We start from the raw sequence: 21577 nt of genomic DNA on the forward strand, positions 1-21577 counted from the left end.
ATGTGATATTGTGATATTGCAATATCCTTGTACATTCCACATGCTCCCTTGGGGCAGATTTAGCAAAGTGTGAAATTAGAGCTCACTACAAAAAAACTCTCCTATTTTCAATTAATTCCTATGGGATTTTTTGAAGTGTATTTATAAAATGGTGAACTTTCACCCATTGATAAATACACCTCTAAAAATCCCATAGGAATGAATAGAGAGTGGATGAGTTTTTCTGTATTGAGCTCTAATTTCACACATCGAGAAATCTGCCTCTTGGTCAAGCCATAAGAAACAACTGGTTTCCCAATAATATTTTAAAGCAAGAATCACTCCCACCCAATGTTACAGGCCACACTAAGGCCCTAAGCACTAACACACTTAGTCACATCAGTATTATTCATATGTTGTGCAATAAAACTACATTTAAGATACAGGTATGGGATCTGTTATGCAGAATGCTTGGAACCTGGGGTTTTCCGGATAAAAGGGGTCTTGCCGTAATTTGGATTTCCATTCCTTAAGCCAACTTAAAAATCTTTTAAACATTGAATAAACCATTTTTTATAGGACCGAGGACATGTTTGGGGTTAATAGGTAGATGGGGGCAAATGTAATTAGGAAACCAGTTGTTCTTATGGCTTGGCAAAGGAACATGTGGCTCAGGAACATTGCCTGGCTTTTCAAAATAAATGTTTTAAAATGTTTTATTATGTGCAAAGCATTTTTTACATGCATGCCTGCCACAATGAGCTAAGCTTAATGGCACCCAGTGTGATGTATAACTGTGACACTTATTGTGGACTGTGTGTATATGCCACAATTTGTATTTAAATATGTATATCGTATATTTCATATATTTTAAGTATAAACGTGTCTTCCTTTTGTAGATTTTGGACAATTTGGAAAAGGGACTTGCAGAAGATGGAAGCTTGATTACAATCTCTCAGAGCAACCGGCAAGGTGGGTATTTATTTGACCCCATAAGCATGTTGTTGTGAAACCTTCAAGTCTGCGAGGGGTGGTTGCCTCTCATCTGGTATGGCTCAATTTGATTGGAGGAAATCTGGTATATAAAGCTGGCAAGCTTTATATAGAAGTTTAAGTGACCCATTCTAGAGTATGTTCTAGAGAATGGCATTATATGGAGCAATCAGCATGGCTTTATAAAGCACAGATTGTGTCAAATAAATGTACTTCCTTGTTTTAATGTAATCGGATTAGGCCAAATCCTTTGTGAAAGATTTGGCTGAATACCAAACCAAATTCAAATCCTAAAGTGCATATGCAGATTAGGAAATGAAAGGGTCAAGGAGAATCACGTGAGCAGTGAAAAATGTTCAATGTCCGTGTTTTAAGTGACAAAAAGTCACGTAATTTTAAGGATTCGGTTCAGCCAGTGCATGGATTCAGCCGAATCCTGCTCTTGGGCAAATTCTGAACCGAATTCCTGGATTCTGTGCATCCCTAGTAAGAGGTTTGACAGTTGCAGTAGCTGAGGGGTTACCCAGAATTTGCCAAGGCAATTTGATAAACAGAAGTGGTGGTGTTTGTGCATGAATAGATCTGGCTGGAGGATCTAGAGCGTGAATGTCAGTAGAACATTCTCCAGCTGAGCTGGTTTTTGATCTGAATGGCAATGAAAATAAGGTGTTTCTGATAACACAAAGCTATCTAGAACAGGGGTCTCCAACCTTTCTTACTCGTGAGCCACAGTCAAATGTAAAAAGACTTGGGGAGCAACACAAGCACCATAAAAGTTCATGGAGGAGCCAAATAAGGGCTAAGATTGGCTATTAGGGGCCTCTATGCACACTATCCGCTTACAGTGGCTTTATTTGGTAGTAAATCTTGTTTTTGTTCAACCAAAACTTGCCACCAAGTCAGGAATTCAAAAATAACTACCTGGTTTGGGGGCACTGGGAGCAACATCCAAGGGGTTGGTGAGCAACATGTTGCCCCGAGCCACTGGTTGGGGATCACTGAGCTAGAACAATGAAAAGCAAGGGGGTCCCATCTATGCAGCTCTGTCTCCAGACCTTTGGCATATTATTAAAGTAGACAGGGTACAGAGAACAGAAACGTGGCACTAATAAGGGTTTGGAATATTTGTTATGATGAAAGGCTGGCCAGTTTGGGATTATTTACAGTATGATCAATCTGTGTATAAATATATAAATCATTTATTTACATATAGAGCTTTTGAGAGGCCATAAGCACATTCATTTCGATAAATTAGATTGTATCTTTAGGTCCTATCTCTTTTTTTTTTTTTTTTTTTTTTAACCTCAACTGCTATATAATATAATAGCATGTTATTACGTATTTAATGCATACCTGCTGTAACATTTTGAACATAAAGGCAGTTTTCTAGTGAACACAAAATATATTTTCTTTAATGTTAACAACTTCCTACCTCTCTTACTGAAGACTGCCATTAAGTGCTAAAATGATAGATGTTAAGTCACATAAAGTTACAGTACCTACCCTCAAAGATTACAGCCATCCATAATATGCCTGCTATTTGTGTGATGATTCTCGCTGTACACAAACAGGCACATTTATTTTGTATGCCAAGCTGTCCCCATGTGTGCCCAGTTTAAAGCAGATTCCCCATGTGGGCCCAGTGCAGTGCAGAGCCCCCATGCTGGCCCAATACAGAGCAGACAAATCCCCTATGTGGGTCCAATACAGAGCAGACAAATCCCCTATGTGGGCCCATTACAGAGCAGACAAATCCCCTATGTGGGCCCAATACAGAGCAGACAAATCCCCCATGCGGGCCCAGTGCGGAGCAGATAGATCCCCCATGCGGGCCCAGTGCAGAGCAGATAGATCCCCCATGCGGGCCCAGTGCGGAGCCGATAGATCCCCCATGCGGGCCCAGTGCGGAGCAGATAGATCCCCCATGCGGGCCCAGTGCGGAGCAGATGGATCCCCCATGCGGGCCCAGTGCGGAGCAGAGGGATCCCCCATGCGGGCCCAGTGCGGAGCAGAGGGATCCCCCATGCGGGCCCAGTGCGGAGCAGATGGATCCCCCATGCGGGCCCAGTGCGGAGCAGATGGATCCCCCATGCGGGCCCAGTGCGGAGCAGATGGATCCCCCATGCGGGCCCAGTGCGGAGCAGATGGATCCCCCATGCGGGCCCAGTGCGGAGCAGATGGATCCCCCATGCGGGCCCAGTGCGGAGCAGATGGATCCCCCATGCGGGCCCAGTGCGGAGCAGATGGATGCCTCATGCGGGCCCAGTGCGGAGCAGATGGATCCCTCATGCGGGCCCAGTGCGGAGCAGATGGATCCCTCATGCGGGCCCAGTGCGGAGCAGATGGATCCCTCATGCGGGCCCAGTGCGGAGCAGATGGATCCCTCATGCGGGCCCAGTGCGGAGCAGATGGATCCCTCATGCGGGCCCAGTGCGGAGCAGATGGATCCCCCATGCGGGCCCAGTGCGGAGCAGATGGATGCCTCATGCGGGCCCAGTGCGGAGCAGATGGATGCCTCATGCGGGCCCAGTGCGGAGCAGATGGATCCCTCATGCGGGCCCAGTGCGGAGCAGATGGATCCCTCATGCGGGCCCAGTGCGGAGCAGATGGATCCCTCATGCGGGCCCAGTGCGGAGCAGATGGATCCCTCATGCGGGCCCAGTGCGGAGCAGATGGATCCCTCATGCGGGCCCAGTGCGGAGCAGATGGATCCCCCATGCGGGCCCAGTGCGGAGCAGATGGATCCCCCATGCGGGCCCAGTGCGGAGCAGATGGATCCCCCATGCGGGCCCAGTGCGGAGCAGATGGATCCCCCATGCGGGCCCAGTGCGGAGCAGATGGATCCCTCATGCGGGCCCAGTGCGGAGCAGATGGATCCCTCATGCGGGCCCAGTGCGGAGCAGATGGATCCCTCATGCGGGCCCAGTGCGGAGCAGATGGATCCCTCATGCGGGCCCAGTGCGGAGCAGATAGATCCCTCATGCGGGCCCAGTGCGGAGCAGATAGATCCCCCATGAGGGCCCAGTGCGGAGCAGATAGATCCCCCATGAGGGCCCAGTGCAGAGCAGATAGATCCCCCATGCGGGCCCAGTGCAGAGCAGATAGATCCCCCATGCGGGCCCAGTGCAGAGCAGATAGATCCCCCATGAGGGCCCAGTGCAGAGCAGATAGATCCCCCATGAGGGCCCAGTGCAGAGCAGCTGGTCTTCATTTTTCATTTCTTAGCTTTTTGTTCAGCAGCTTTTCAGTTTGGAATTTCTAGTTCCTAGGATCTAAAGAATAGGGCACACACTTCACTCACATGTCAAACAGCCGAAGTGATGGCAACAAACACTGGAAATGACGTTAGGCAGACTTCAAAATTATTCTGCACAATTATGCCCAATTTGTGACAAAGTACTCATGTAGTTGCATATCTCCCATTTAGCACTTCTTCTCCTGTGTAAACAATCGCAACTTGCTCTGAGACTTTCCATACGCATTACCAGCTTAGCTGCCCTTCTCTGGACCCTCTATAAGTCAAAAATATCCAATTTGAGCACCAAAACTGGAGACCAAAACTGCATGGCATATATACATATATATACTAGTATTCAGTAAAGAGAAGAATAACCCCTCCTCCTGCAAATCTATGCCCCTTATAATACAGAACCTTGTTTGCCTTGCAGCTGCTGCCTGGCATTGCTTGCTACAGCCAAGTTTATTATTTATGAGGATTCCAAGGTCCTTCTTCCTTATGGATTTGCTAAGTCCAGTTGCATTAAGGGTATAAGTGGCTTGCATATTTTTATACACCCTCAATCTTTTTAGTTATAATATGATTAAAAACTTTTTGGGGTTAGTTTTAGCCTCTGCTGCAATCTGTTCCTCATTTTCTATCTTTGCCTTTTTAATTCAGCCTAATTTTGTTTGTGTTTGCAGAAGCATCTGGTATTTGCCTAAGGTTAAACAAAATGTTTGTGCATTTTGGCTCCCACACACAGCACTATTTATGATTGGTGTTTTGAACTATTCAATGGTTTCCTAAATTACAGTAGGTTCTATTCCTGCAGTGGCCACATAAGACGATTTGGCTCACATGATGTATTTTACAAGCTTTTAATGCTGTGTTTTTGGAAGCAAGAAGTGCAGAAGCTTATGGTTAGCTTATATCATTGACTCATGTATATTTTTCTTCCAAATATCTGATTCCCGTGTGAAACGCTAATGACTTTAATAGACTGCAAGATGCTAAAAATTAACCGTTTACAATATCATTACTTGCCCATTTGTAATAGCCCCAAGTGTGTAGTAGAGATATACTGGCAAGCCTAAGGAGGGCACACAATGACAAATACATAAGCCAACTACAATATGCAGTTCCCCCCACTGAGAGTCACAAAATAGATTGGAAGTCATTCTGGAAGACTTGTGGTTTGAGAAAATGAGCTCTGGGTCATCCAAGTATAAAGGTTCAATAAATTCAGGAGGAAAGTATTCCCCTTGTAAACTCCAGGCTCAGCACAGCTTCAAAATGGGAATCTAGCGAGCATATATCTCTCATGTTTGGTGATGAATTATACAAGATCTTTCCATTTGAGGTCCAGTTTTGCCAGCTGCCACCTAAATCTTTCTGCAAAATGCTTCCCCTCAGAACGCGGTACAGTTAGACGCCAGCACCTTCAGCTTCCAAATATCTCTGCTCTCTAATTGGTGAGATTGGATGATGGGTTTTAGGGAACATTTGATGGTTGGATGGCAGCCTAAAAGATAATTTTAATTTAGCTGTGATTTATTGAATGAAACATGAGCGTTAGAGACCGGGCAGAATGTTAAATCATAGAGAGGCACGAATCAGGAATGGCCTTCCGACGCCGGGCAGCGAAATACGGATATAAAGCTTGTGAGATGTCTGAACTGCAATTTCTCTTCCTCGTTGGTATTGTGTTTCTCCCCAGCCCATAAAGGGTTAATGAATGTTTCCATTTTCCTGCTGAAGTGAAGTGCCGGTATGTCTGTACAGGCTGCGGTAAGTATAGGAGGTTGCTGCTGCCTCTAAATGTGTAAAATTATATTTAATTCAACAGAAAGCAGATACGGCACAGACTGCGGTGCTTAATTATTTCCTGACGAAGGGAGGGCTTATTCCCCCTGAAATGTTGATTTCTACCTCACAAGTTATGTCTGTGGTGGATCTAATTGCTTAAGAACGATAAAGAAGGCCATCCACAGGCCAACAAAATAGGGTAACCACCTTTGGGCTTTAGTGAGACTGGGGGGGGGGACGGGAAGTGACATCATGGGGTGGAATGGGTGACGATTGGCTGTTTGCTGCATCTATCCTGGCTGTTTTTCCTAATTTGGAAAACTCTCTCCCCCCACTCGGCAGCTGGTTGGACTGTGTATGGGGCCCTCCAAAGGGTTTGCCCAAATTGAGCCGAGATCTGCTCATTTGGCAACCAAGCCTTAAAGGGGTGGTTCACCTTTAAGCTAACTTTTAGTATAGAATGACCTATTAGTTATAGAATTACCTATTCTAAGCAACTTTTCAGTTGGTCTTCATTATTTGTTTGTTATAGTTTTTGAATTATTTGCCTTTTTCCAACTCTTTGCAGTTTTTAAATGGGGGTCACTGACCCCAGCAGCCAAAAAACTATTACTCTGTGAGGCTACAGTTTTATCATTGTTACTTTTTGTAGCCTCTTCCCTATTCCCATAACAGTCTCTCATCCAAACCACTCTGTGGTTGCTAAGGTAACTTGGACCATAGCAACCAAATTACTGCTGAAACTCCAAAATGGAGAGCTCCTGAACAGAAAATTAAATAGCTAAATAATAAAAAATGAAGACCAATTGCAGATTCAAAGGTGAACAACCCGTGTGTGGTGTTCCAGTAAGGTTTTTGTTGGAATTTCGACATCTTGCCAGTAGTGCAGGGGGTATAATAGTTTGAGCAGGGTAACCAAACAGCCAATGAAAAATGGAAGCTTTCCAAGCCTGATATTGCACTTTGAACAACTTATACACCTTCCTAAAGAAAAGGGAAAGCAAATTCTGTACATTAGATTTAATTGTTAGACAGGCTGTGTTTGGCAAAGTAAATGCACTGTATTAATAGGCATTGCCATACGCAGGGGCCCATATTAACTGGCTGATCTCTGCTAATCAGCATGGCTCTAACAAGCTCTTGATTGTATTTTGAAGACAAAATTCAGGGACTTAATTGGAAAGGCCATCAGGTATTAATGAGAAAGAGACTTTTTATTCTCATGCGTACATGCCATGAGTTCTAAAAGCATAAAGTATAAATGTAGGACGGATGGAATAAAATTAAAATGACGGTACAAATAAATGGACAGAGAGCACATTTCAGCCTGTTATAATGCTGGGGGCTTACCAACCTGCCTGTGATGGTTACATATCTGAAGAATGTCACAGAACTTCTTGGCAGGGTCCCTGTCTCATGTAAGGAACCTGGATCTTTTATACAGAATAATAGAAATATTCTTGTCCTGCAGGGATATGGGGGGGGGGGGGGGGGGGGGATATGGCAGCCCAAAGTATAGTAAGACTTGAGATAAGGCTACTTGTAGCTTTCTAACAATATATTGAATTAGGGGGGCACAATGTACTACTGCTTAGTAGCCACCAAGCCTCTTTCTAGCTAGATACAAGCAGTAGCTACTTGTTTCTCTATCGGACACCTTATTACTTAATTAGGAAAGGGTGCATAAATAAATGAATATCAGGCAGGCTATATTCTTAGTTAACGCATTCTCTGATTTTGGTATTGATGGGGAGAACCCAAGGTCTGGCTGTCTGAGAAGAACAGACCTTTATTCAGATTAATACTGGCTGTATATGTGCCAATACATGGTGCCACCGATACATGGTGCCAAAATCATGTCTTCCCCAATCATTGCTTGCTGTTACTTACATACAGATGTTATTGTGCCATTTTGACCATTATATTACAATGAAATCAGACATGGGGATAAAGGACAGACTTGTTCAGTGCTAGGAAGCTTCCAACTTAGATTGCAGGGACAAAGAACATGAAAGCAGATTTACACAGATCAGATGGGATTCTCATTGGAGAAGAGAAATTGGGGAAGCCTTTTATTGAACGATATTGTGTTAAGCATACAACTCTGATGTTGCTGGACTACATCTCCCAGCATGCCCTAGGCTTAATAAGCCTTTAAATAGTTGGGGGGGGGGTCCATATTTGACAGAGAATTAGTAAGTTGATAATAAATGAATAACCTTTGTATATGGCCCAGCTGTATAGCAGTATGAAGCACTCAGTGCCCCATGGGAATCTCTGCTTGACAGGCTGTGGGTCTCCGGGAATGTCGGCTATACAGGGACTCTGTAACAGCAGCGCCCTCATTCAGTTCGAGGGAAGGCTGATCTCCATCTAATTAATGGCCTGCTGGAAGTGCTGGATTGTCTGGCTCCGGCGCAGGGATTTGCTTGCGGGCTGCTGTGATTGGAAGGTTACGCGTAGCGAGGGGGCAGTTGAGGGCAAACCTTTCAGACACATCTCCCCACAGCTGGGTAGCTCTGCTTATTAGGGCAGTCTCTCTCTCTCTCCCTCTCTACAGATGTAAAATCAATACAGTCAGAATTCTTCCTCCCCTTTGCCATACCCATACTTAGGCTTGCATTGATCCTGCCGAGGTGCTGTTAATGATATCCTATTTTATTGCATGTTCTGAAATAGAGACAAGCTCATTTCATTCGTACCACTTTTGTTCCCCCACATCCCCTTGGATTCCCTTCGCCCTGTGGCTGCTGCTAAATAGAATGGCTAAAATCTGTCCATTCCTGTACCTCCCCTGACTGCTCCGTTATACTAGCAGGGTAGGAACAGACAGTACCGAGATTTTTTTTCTGTATTTGCCATTCTGGCCCATTGCAAAAGCCTAATATTTTAATGATTTCTTGAGAAAGGTCCTAAATTTTGACCAAAATGTTGATTTTTGCACATTAGAGAATATTTAGTTTTTTCACCTAGTCCTCTGTTCTCTGTATTTCCAATGTTTTACCCAGCACCCAGGCATTTTCCCTTTGTGGTATGTGCCCTCCTTTTACTATGCTAGCTATATATATACTGTATATCATTCTGCTTGTTGGCATAGCCCCTCAGCTCAGGTGACCAGTAGGTGAGTGGGTCCCCTGGTGGAATCCCTGGTGCTTTGCCCTAGTCCTGTTAGCTAAATATATATCATTAGCATGTACTGTTTGGTAGGTTTCAAGGCTTGTGACCCAGTGCATAGGATCTGTGGTTCTTTACTTCTTTTCTCAGAAACCCAAAATATGTTGCAGAATCAACTTTACGACCCAATTTTTTTTAAATATAGCAGAAAAATCACATTATTTAGGGGATCATGGAGACCATCCCCATCATGGCAACTGATCCATAGATTAAGAATAGGTGGTCTCATTAGCACAAAGATGATTACTGGGCCCCTTTTACCTTGTTACACAGGGAGCTGGCACCCTACACAGACTCCCATATTTGCCTAATGTTTGCCATACACTAAATGGCCAAGGTCTCCAAACGAGAGGATCTTACCCCTGGTATGCCCCCTAGGGCCCAACAATCCGATAACAAGAAAGGGAATATGAGCTGCTGGAATGAGAACTGCATCAATGAGCTGGTGCGTTTCTTAATCCAACATGAAAAAGAAACCTGCCTGATTTCCCCCAAGATATTGGTGAGGTTGGCCCATTTAGGAAGCACATAGATGAGATAGGCAGGCACTCCGGAACTCCATTAAGGTAGAATAAAAGCTCAAATATAAAGTAAGATTAAGCCTATGGGGCTATTGGCCCATTGGGACCACATACATGGGCAGGTAGGCGCCCAAATCAGCATCTTAAATGTGCCTGTGTGGCCACCGTAACTATATCCCTGCCTCTCTCATGCCAGCAGACAGAAAGTGGCCTGCCTTTACCTTACCTTCTTTTCTCTAACCAGATGAGACACATATAACCCGGAGTCCAATGTTTCTCTCTATTCCCTATTGCTGGCATTGCTGCAGGCTGTTCTGCATGGCTGCACCCTGGCTCCCTATGTGGGCACTAATGGGATGGGGGGTGGATGAATATATATATATATATCTGTTTGGCTCTCCTTTTGTTCCCAATTGCAGCCCACAGAGCATTAGAATTCCAGCACACAGCCCGCCGGCCGCGTTAACAAGGGGGATCTTTTAGAAATGCGAATTCCCAGCGCCAATGATTGATGCCTAGAAAAGACCTCTAATTTATTTGTGCGCATTCACGAGCTGATCTTATTTTGCAGCCTCTGTTCAGCTGTGGAGGTCACGTCTGGGCCGGGTGATGTACTCCATGGCAAACTGTCTGCTAATGATGAAGGTACGTGGGCGGCTGCCAACTGCAGACTTACCGTATATACCCCAATAGCATGGCACGCAGGCAGGGAGATGCTGTCTGGCAGCACAGACAAAGCAGCAGCACAACAGCCCTCTTATTGCTCAAACTGTCATTTTTATTCCATGCTTCTGACTGAAATATTGAATTTATTGACTTAGAACTACACACAAACCCGTTTTAAATGGTATTGTGTTTGCAGCAAGGCAAAGATTCCACATTCATGTTTGCTTCTCTACTGCTTCAGCATCCATAGGGCAACAGAGAAACAAACATGGAGTCACCGTCTAATCACATATGGGGTAAAGCACCTCCCTGGTGCCCGCAGGGGCCCCAGATGCACGTGTTACTGATGCACAGTATGTGCCTGCCAGTGGCCAATTCACTGGGAATGGACAAGAATAACTTTTCCCATCTTACATTAGACATTTTTGGGGTTATGAAATAAAAGACACTAAGTTTGCCCAGGAGCAGAAACCCATACAGCCAATCAGCAGGAAGTATTTACCTGTTTAAAAGAAAATGTCTTATTGGTTGCTATGGGTTAGTGCTGCTAGGCACACATAGGGGCATATTTATTCAAGTGTGTAAGTTTACATCGCTGGTCATGTTGCTCATAGCAACCAATCAAATATTTTCTTTTGTTTTTTAATCTGTATGTGACCGTTCAAATCTAATTGCTGATTGGTTGCTATGGGCATTGGTGATGTTGGCTTACACACTATAATAAATATGCCCCCTAGTGCCTTTTATTACATATGGGGGTTTGCCTCTGGTCCTATCTTTATGCTGCATGGACCTTTAATGCAGACATTCCCTTCTTTCTGTCCTCCTATTGGCTGCAGCTCATTCCCTTTAACCAGCCTCTGGACCTGGTCTCTGAAAACCCCAGACCTGTGTTCTTCCCCTTTAACCTCATTTAGGAAACTATAAAACTGTCAGCTCACTGGCTCAGTGAATTGTAGAGTGCAAGCTCCAAGGCCTGTGCCAAAATTATTTGTAGGGGTGTCTGCTCTGGCTCTTTGGAACTCATTGGAACCCCCGCCAGCTTTAGACCAGTAGCCAATAGGCATGTTTGATTCTACATAATTATAAAATAAAAATCCTACTTTTAACTTCCGCTTTCTTTATTACGTCCTGAAGTATTTCCACATAATTACCCTACAAGTCATTGTTTAGGCACTGTAGGGTAAATATGTGGGCCTGCATACATAGGGCTACTTGTAGCCCAGGGGGGTGGTTATAACTGGGCAAAGGCCCTGTGTAGGAATTGCCCTGGTATCAGTACATGTTGCCTATTTAGGCCCCAATGTGCCAGACACAGTGCATGTAGTTGCAGTGCTCACACATCCATTCTGTATGCCCAGTTACTAGTCCAACGCCTGCTGTGAGGGATACAAATAACTGATTATCGCTGTGTTTTAACACTACAGATCCCTTTAAATTACAAGCCCTGTAATGTCATTGTAGTTCTGACGGCCCCTATATAATAGATTGGCTGGGATCTTCCTGTGAAAAAGCCTTTGTTTTAGCAGAAATATTCCGTATTTTGCAGAAAGTGATATTCCTGCCAGCTTTCCTTGAGTCACAACCTCGGGGGGGCAGGCAGGCCTTTATTTCTTCTTCCATAGGGGAAGCAAAGTGTTAGTGCTGTAAATGTACAAACTGATTGTCCCCAGAGAGGCTCATTAGTTAGGGAGGGAGCAGCGAGTAATTTGCCAAGCGCTACCTGACTTACCCCTAGGGACCTACAGAGCCTCTCTCTGTTCCAGCAATGCCCCGACAGCTGCAGCGGAAATGCTCATTGTATGTTACACTCACAGCCCATCCATACAGCCGCCTGTTTCACTGCCAATCTTAAAGGGCAACTATCCCCCCAATAGCTAAATCTAGTCCCACATACCTCCAAGAGCGCTTATTGCCCCTTGCACTGCATATTGGCCATCCCCCAGCACTGCTTACTGATACAATACACAGGAATAAATACACTTTTATTGATATTTATTGGCAAAGGCCAAGGGCTGTCTGTGTCACCCACATAATAACATGAGCTGCTATTATTCAGCCTGGGAGCTGACCAATAGAGTGCCCAAGGCTGCCTATTTCTGACCTGGTCTAAAGAAACACCTGAGATACCCATGTCAGTCTGCTGTGGGTCCTTGGGGCCAAAATAAAATGTAAGTGTTTCTTTAGACTAGGTTAGTATCTGATGGTTTTCTCTAGTGTCAGTAGAACTATAGCTCCCACTCTTATAAATTCCTTCTAGATTAATAACACTATAATAGCACTAAATATATAATATATCAGGCTGACTTTTATTCTTCATTATTTTTTATGTTGACCTATCACAGACCATTAGAATTCCAGAGAACACCATTATGGTCAGGTGGCCAAGCTGTTCTATAGACAGAGAGGAATGTGGCTCGGATGTTTCTAGCCTTGGGATTATAGTGCCTTTGTTTCTCTGGGCACGTTCTAGACAAAAACTAGGTCTCCCCCTCTGCTGAATCTCTGTGCTTTGCTGCCATCAAGAGGCGGTTTGCTACATGGCAGCTTTGCAGTGTGCACTGGCGTCTCATTGAAGGCTCAAGTAATAATTAGCAGTGGGAAGCATGGGGCACAATTATATTGCAATTGCAGCTCTTCTTTGAGAGCGGTGAGCTTTAGGTCCTGTAGCAGGTTCATTCTTGCACCCAGTTCCAAAGGAACAGTAAATGAGCCGCTAGTAAGAGCTGCAAAGGTCTCAGGAATGATAAGGAAATATCTCGTCCATCAGCCTTTGTTTAGGAATACATGAGATATATATTGTGGGGCAGGACAATAACTTGCTGGGCGCTAAATTGCACTTGTGATCAGTAAAGGACAGTAGTGCTAATGTCACTCCCTTGTTCTCTGTGTTTCAGGACTATGTTCTGGCTGTAGATGCCTATCAGACTGTCATTAGGTATTACCCCGAGCAGGAGCCGCAGCTGCTTAGTGGTATCGGACGGATCTTTCTCCAGGTAATGGCTTTGGGGGGGAAAACTACCTTCTATTCATGCAGTCTTGGTACGGAAATATCAGGTGAGGGTTTCCCTTTAAACCCAGTCCTTCCCCAGGGCTTACATTTTGCAAGATGGCAACATGTTTCATTCTATGCAACTTCCCACTGAAACAATCAATCATTATAATGTTATTTATAAATGGGATTGCTATAGAAAGGACTATCTGTCTGCCCCTTGCTATTCCCTCCACTGCTGGTCCTGACTACACGTATCATTAAAAGGATGTAGCAGTATTCAGCTGTCCTCCACTAAGGACTCCATTTCCCACAATGCCTTTTCTGTGATTAACCAAACTGTGCAAGGCAATGTGGGAATAGGAATGCTACATTCAGTCGGGACCAGCAGTGGAGAGTACAGACAGCGGCAGAGAGATACTATAAATAACAATTACAGTTTCCATCTTTTTTAATTATTGCTGTGTCCCCCCAGAAGCCACTATCCTGGGCATGATGAGCTAAATCGGCCCTAAAACCCTAACCCATCTGGCTGTGGGGCACTAAGGGTGCTGCACCATGTCATAGAGAAGAGCAGGCAGCAGCCCCACCTAAAGTGCTTAGTAGTGACTTGAGCTTTAGCCCTACAATTGGGTGATTTGGAAATGAAAGTGCCAACCCCCAGGATATTGGGTGCTATTACAGGGATTGGAGCCATGGAGAGCAATTGTAAGCAGCCAATCATGGGAAGGTTCATAAATGTTCAGGCTGTACTGTTGTTAATAATGGCATCTAAATGGGCATCCAGCCATGTGATCAGAATGAAGGGTTCCAACAAACTATTCTGTGTTACATATTTGTATAGGGGTAGTATAAGGGGAGGGGGGTCAATATCTTTATGGCCGCAAGTTTACTTCCCATGTTTCATTTACCCTGTTCCTGATCACCATGGGTTTGGCCGGGACCCACTTTATTTTCTTTCCGTGTTATCGAAATCCAGTTCTGACTCCTCCCTGTTCCCTGTACAGTTAGTAGACATGCTCTGGGCATAACAGGCTGCTGTTATTTATACCTTTACAATATATCCAAATTTCCTTCATACCCACTATAACTGGTTGGACTGCTCAGTATTAGGAGCAAATAAACCCTTCCAATGAACTTTATTCAGCACTGTTTGTATACATTCCCTCACCCCTTTGTTTGGCATCCAATGGATCACTCATAATTCTCTAATGAACATGATGTTGTTAAAGTCCCATCAGCCGAACCCCATGGCTTGGCGCCCACCCTGCCTCATTTTCACATGTATGTTTAGCCATATCGTGGCCTTAGCTTGGCTTTTATTTGGGGGGGGCTCTTTCCAACCTCGAACTGAACACACTATCTGGCTGTCCCACAAGAGTTTGTGCCCACAAAAAGAGAGTATTTGGATATAAATCAGTGGGGGAGATGCACTGAGCATTGTGGGTCGGTGGTTTCCTCAGTAACATGATACATTCTCTCCCATTGCAGATTGGAGACATAAAAACAGCAGAGAAGTACTTTCAGGATGCAGAGACAGTGATCCAGAAGTCTCCCACCAGTAATGAGCCCCAGAACCAAATGATTGTTTTGATGAACAGGTAACACTTTCCTTTCCTTCATGATATCCAGTTTCTTTACTCGATGTTCTCGCCCTTTCCTATTCATAATTCACTCTGTTTGGTTGCCGGGGTCTGCGGGCCTAGCAACCAGGGAGCTTTTTATTTCCCAAAGTGGCGAACATCACGGAAGCTGAATTATCCCAAAACACAGAGACAACTGCATATTGTTTCAAAGGGAACCTTCTGCTATGAGCGCACTTCCTATAAAACCGTCACATTTAGCCTTTCTTTCTCCTTTAAATCCGGGTAGGAATAAACCCACCCCCCAGCCTGGCATTGGACAAGCCCCACCAGAAGTGTGGGATCTCCCGTCCCCTTGGCTAGGAGTGGCACAGCCCATCACTCTGCTGTAGTACAAAGCCAAATGGGGGAACACACCCCCTGCTGTGACTGACAGATCAGCTTCTCTTGAGACTGGTTAATTCAGTGTGTCCGGGCAAATCTTTTAATAAATCGGTCACTTGTTTACCACCATTTTGTTTTTCTCCCAGGGCGTTCCTTCACCTTGGACAGAACAATTTTGCAGAGGCGCACAAGTTCTTCTCTGAAGTATTAAAGCTAGATCCTGCAAATGCTGTGGTGAGTTCTCTGCCCTTATCCCATGGTCTCGCTGCACCGTGCCTGGCCCCACAGCATAATTTCTTATGGTTTATTTGGCGCCAGCAGAAACCTTTTCTATGGAATTTTAATACTGAAAGACCGTCTGTCCAAATGTGCTGCCATATCCGGGTCAAATGGGCTGTACTGGCCACTAGTCCTTCCAACTTATCTTATAACTAGCCAGGAGCAGGCTGAGAGCTTACAGTGTCATTGGTTATGTTAATGGTTTTTGAATCTCATTCATAGGATAGAATATATTCTAATTGCTTTAGTATTATGGCACAGGTCTGCAGTACAGAGTCTTGGCCAGTAGCTCTAAGCCTGTTGTAACACCAACTCCCTTTCCCATTTGCTGCTCCCCTGCTTTGTTCTGTAGGTGTAGCACATCTGCAGTGCCCCTGGGTGCAGGCTACAGGTGCTCTTATGATAGGGTGCTGCAATGGGCATAGGCTAAACACCAGGCTTGGAAATGAAAGAGGCCCATGCTGGAGGGGCCCAGAAGGTAAGTGATAGCTATAGGGAGCTTTATATAGGGCTGCTAGCTGCATGAAACAGCAGAGGACACCAATGCCATAACAATACTAATAGTTTTACTACATATTCTACATGAATGATGAATATCAGTGTTTGGCTTTGTATATATACACTTCTTTGGCACAGCCTTGGCATAACTGGTGAGCACTAAGTCCAGTAAAGGCACCATACAGGCAAAGCCGCATAGCTTAGATCCCTCCCACAGTTATGTAACTGCATGAGTGGCCCCTACATGTCCAGAAGTGGCCCTTATATGTACCAATCATAGGCAATGCCTTGGCATTTCTGTTGTAACAAACAAGATCATTAATGAGTCTGTTGCTCCTAATTGCGCTTCTGATTGGGCAATGTTCTTGTTACCTAGGCCAATAACAATGCAGCTGTTTGCCTGCTTTATTTGGGCAAATTAAAGGATTCCCTGCGGCACCTGGAGGGTCTGGTTCAGCAGGATCCCAAGCACTATCTCCACGAGAGCGTTCTCTTCAACCTGACAACCATGTATGAGCTGGAGTCGTCTCGCAGCATGCAGAAGAAGCAGGCACTGCTGGAGGCCGTTGCTGTCAAAGAAGGTGACAGCTTTAACACTCAGTGTCTCAAGCTCCTATAATTCTCCCATCGCTAAATTGCTGCTTTTTTTAACTTTTGTAGTGAAAAGCTGCTAAATCTGTAAATATTCAGCTGGAAATGTAAATGATACACTGGTTATACTGCCGTTTAATAAAGTATTTATGGAATGAATAGGCTTCCTGTGTGTCTAACTTTCCAATGAACATATTGTCGCTAGATGTGGCTCTGACACATGGAACTGTGTCAGAACTGGCCAAGCTGAATGCCACACAGGCTACCAAGAACCAAAGCCTGAGAGTGACCCCTGCCCTTCCACAGGCCTCCCTTCTGAACCCTCCTTTTGACCCAAAACCTGTGGGACCAGCAGGGGAGGTTTAGAACAAGAAATTGAGCTCCAAGTAAGGGTTTAGGTGGGACAAGGGTCAGTGTTCAACAGGACCCCCCCTTTGGTGATTGTACTTACCCCTTTCCCTCTAGAGGCTGATCCTACCCATCCATGACAGGGGAGTCTCGCCAGCTGTGGCTCATGAAACAGAACGTTATGGGTTAGGATTGGGGTGTGGAAAAGTAGTCATCTCAGAACAAGATGGCAGCATTTAGACAAGATGGTGACACTTTATATCCAAGTCTAGAAAAGGTGCATCTGCTACACATTCCTAGGTCTGTAATACAAAGTCCATTAGAAAGTGCCAGTGCTTCCAAACTGGGGCACCCTGTACCAGGTGGTCGATAGTGGCAAATCTTTGGGCAGGGGCCATGCAGAAGGCCAGGTAGGTTGAGTTTTGGGGGGCAAAACACTAGGATGCTTGTTGGAATGATTTCAAATATGGGTGCCAAGCTGGTGCTGATGGTTTCAACCCAAACTTGCTTGTCGGTCGGAATGGGCTTAGGACAGGTCCTTCTGAAATGAATCTATAGGGGTTTGCTTATCATGGGATGAGATGGAACCCTGCAACACAGCTAAGGTTTCACCTGTTTGACCAAAGGGATTTTTTCTAGAGCATTCCTTCCTTTACTCTACATTCCCAGTTCTTATTCAGCTTCTAGCTGCTTTCCTCTTTCCTTCCCAAGCTGCCAGTACAAACCAGTATAGCTGTGTGACCTTGATACCTATACCTGTATTTGTGCCGTACAGTATGAGCTTCCATAGGAAATGGTAGGGCTGTTACATAACTCCTTTCACAGTTCTCTGAGGCTCCAATTATTGATGCTAACTGCAAGTGAGACATTAGCGCTCTGATCCCACTTATCAGATTATTATGCAACCAACTATTCAACCAATTAACACCAACTTCAACTTTTATTTCATTTTATAGAAATTTAATGGGTTTTTAATTTTAGCACTGACAGAAGGGACGGCTCATCGGAAAGGATGATTTAACTCCTTGGCTTTTATTGGCCACTGATCTGTCACGTAAAGAGACCAGACTGAGGGTATCAGAATGAAGTTGGGCCTCCCATTACTTATAAAACAGTCCCTGCTCTTCTGGCATGGCTTTCTGTAGAGATTGTTGGGGGAAATTGCTTCCATTCAGCCACAAGGGCACTGGATGTTGGGGATCAGACCTGGCTCAGTTGGGCTTCCAGTTCATCCCACAGGGGGATGCGGGTCCATTCAGGTCCATCAAGTTCTTCCCCTCCCATTTCAGCAAACCCATTCTGTATGGACCTCACTTTGTGTGTGGGGGGCACAGAGGGTTAGTTTCAGTCTTGCAGGAGGTTCCATTATCTCAAGATGGCTATAAAAGAGCGTGACAATGGCTGACGGCTTTTCCACTTCAGGTTACTTTAGCATCTTAATACCCTCCTTAACAAATAGCTGACTGGGCCTCATTCAGGTATCAACTGAAAATCTTGTGAAGACCCCATCAGACCTTGGATGCTGCCCAGTCTCCGTGGGGTATGGACTTTGCCCACCACTAGATGAACCAATCAGGCAAGCAAATTATATATTGGACAGTTTTATTCCTTGTACAGGGATGGGATCCCTTATCCAAAAACCCATTATCCAGAGAGTTACGAAAAGGCCATCTCTCATAGACTCCATTATAAGCAAATAATTCTAATTTTTAAAAATAATTTCCTTTTTCTCTGTAATAAGAAAGCAGTACCTTGTACTTGATCCCAACTAAGATATAATTACCCCTTATTGGGGGCAGAACAGCCCTATTGGGTTTATTTAATGGTTAAATGATTCCCTTTTCTCTGTAATAATAAAACAGTACCTGTACTTGATCCCAACTAAGATATAATTACCCCTTATTGGGGGCACAACAGTCCTATTGGGTTTATTCAATATTTAAGACTTAAAGTTTTGGAGATCAAAATTACGGAAAGATCCCTTATCCGCAAAACCCCAGGTCCCGAGCATTCTGGATAACAGGTCCCATACCTGTACTGCATTATTATACCTGTGTAAGAAGGAAGCTGAGGGTTTGGCCAAGATACCGAGGGGCCTGGTATGACACCATTAGCCAGAGCTGGAATTCTCTAGTTTTAGCATAAGCAGAAATAACACAAGGTTCTCTCATAGCTGGGAGATCCCAAGCCCTTGCGCCATTCTGCAGGAAATGAAATACGTCCCTGTATAACTCACTAGGGCTGGCCATACACGTTCAGATTTTAGTCTTCTTCCGCAAACGTTTGGATATCGACTAAGTTCATGATCTAAAACTGACATTCAGACTGAAATTGTGGGATAAAGCCCTAAAAACAACAAATGGGAGGATGCTCTGAACATGAAATAGTTGGCAGACACCAATCGTACGAAAGTGACTTCCTGGAAATGTAGGTCCCCTTGATTTTATCCTAAAACTACTTATCCCGTAAAACTACGGTATGTTTCATACAACTATAATGGTGCACGTATGGCCATTTTAAGGGGCAGAATTATCCAAATGTGAGATTAGAGCTCACCACAGAAACGGTTTAGCATTTGATAAATATGCTTCTAAAAATCCTATAGGAACGAATAGAAAGTGGGTGAGCTCTAATCTCATTTTGATAAATCTGCCTCTATATATTAGTACCCAATGCTTCCTCTATTATTGTTCTCTTTACAGATTCCTGGGATAAGTACCCACACCCACTGTGGGGTGGGGAAGGATATCACTCCAACTTGCAGCTCAGCAGTAAAGTGTGACTGAAGTTTATCAGAGCACAAGTCACATGGCTGTAGCACCCTGGGAAATGAAGGATAGGGCTAGCCCCATGTGAAATTTTAAAATTAAAAAAATATGTTTTTGAAAAACAGATTCTAATGCAGATTCTGCTGGAGAAGCTCTATCAACTGATGGGTTTTGAAAAAAAAACAAAAAACATGTTTTAATGGGGATCTGGGTAAGAAACCGGAGAGACTATTGCATTCTATGAGCAGAATCGTATTCCTGAAGAGAACACTGAAGCTATAGCGATGGGTACAACAGGTATTAAGATAACACTTTTAACAATAATTAACATTGTTTTGCTTCTTATTCTTGTAAATTAGAGATGTGGATCAGAGGGACCAGAAGCAATACACAAACTCTACATTATACCTTTTTTAAATAAGACTGACTTTAAAAATTCAACCTCAACTTTTATATTCAAATGTAAAAAATATAAAATGCATCAATTGAACAAAATATTGGCACATTTGTAGTGTGATGAAATAATATAAATGGTTGCTGTTGCTTACGGGGGGGTAAGTTGGTTGATGAGAACGGGGAAAAAGCTGAAATTTCGAACTCTTATTTTTCATCTGTCTATACATCTGAGGAGCCAGATAATGAAGGCTTCCCTTGTAATATGCCCAGTTCTAGTAATTTAGCTACTGACGCATGGGTCACTCGGGAGGAAATTCAAAAGAGACTTGAACATGTAAAGGTAAACAAAGGTCCAGGGCCGGATGGGATTCATCCCAGGGTATTAAATGAGCTGAGCGCTGTGTTTGCCAAACCTCTTCACTTAATTTTTCAGGATTCATTGAGGTCTGGCATGGTGCCAAGAGACTGGCGGATTGCTAATGTGGTGCCGTTATTTAAAAAGGGATCCTGTTCTCAGCCTGAAAACTATAGGCCTGTTAGTCTGACATCAGTAGTAGGAAAACTTTTGGAAGGGGTAATAAGGGATAGGGTACTTGAATACATTGCAGTTCACAATACTATTAGTTTGTGCCAGCATGGTTTTATGCGTAACAGATCTTGCCAGACTAATTTAGTTGCCTTTTATGAGGAGGTGAGCAGGAACCTTGATGCTGGAATGGCAGTTGATGTCATCTACTTGGACTTTGCTAAAGCATTTGATACAGTACCTCACAGAAGGTTAATGATCAAATTAAGGAATATTGGCCTAGAACATAATATTTGTAATTGGACAGAGAACTGGCTGAAGGATAGAGTACAAAGAGTGGTGGTAAATGGAACATTTTCTAATTGGACCAGTGTGGTTAGTGGAGTACCGCAGGGGTCAGTCCTTGGGCCTTTGCTTTTTAACTTGTTTATTAATGACCTGGAGGTGGGCATAGACAGTACTGTTTCTATTTTTGCTGATGACACTAAATTGTGCAAAACTATAAGTTCCATGCAGGATGCTGCTGCTTTGCAGAGTGATTTGACAAAATTAGATAACTGGGCAGCAAACTGGAAAATGAGGTTCAATGTTGATAAGTGCAAAGTTATGCACTTTGGTAGGAATAATATAAACGCAAACTATCTACTGAATGGTAGTGTGTTGGGGGTATCCTTAATGGAGAAGGATCTAGGGGTTTTTGTTGATAACAAGTTGTCTAATGCCAGGCAGTGTCATTCTGTGGCTACTAAAGCAAATAAAGTGCTGTCTTGTATAAAAAAGGGCATTGACTCAAGGGATGAAAACATAATTTTGCCCCTTTATAGGTCCCTGGTAAGGCCTCACCTTGAGTATG

At 44.1% G+C, this 21577-nt stretch overlaps 1 protein-coding gene across 1 annotated transcript in view; it reads left to right on the top strand.

The window, feature by feature from the left end:
- Nucleotides 1-16845, top strand: part of trappc12 (trafficking protein particle complex 12) — a 33315-nt gene extending 16470 nt beyond the window's left edge. The window contains 6 exon segments of the mRNA NM_001006868.1: nt 879-951; nt 10265-10338; nt 13257-13355; nt 14843-14952; nt 15465-15552; nt 16472-16845. Of these exon segments, the coding sequence (NP_001006869.1) occupies nt 879-951; nt 10265-10338; nt 13257-13355; nt 14843-14952; nt 15465-15552; nt 16472-16714 (687 nt within the window). The 3' untranslated portion in view covers nt 16715-16845.
- The last annotated feature ends 4732 nt before the right edge of the window (nt 16846-21577 follow it).

Source organism: Xenopus tropicalis, chromosome 5 (assembly GCF_000004195.4).
Source record: "Xenopus tropicalis strain Nigerian chromosome 5, UCB_Xtro_10.0, whole genome shotgun sequence".
Lineage (NCBI taxonomy): Eukaryota > Metazoa > Chordata > Amphibia > Anura > Pipidae > Xenopus > Xenopus tropicalis.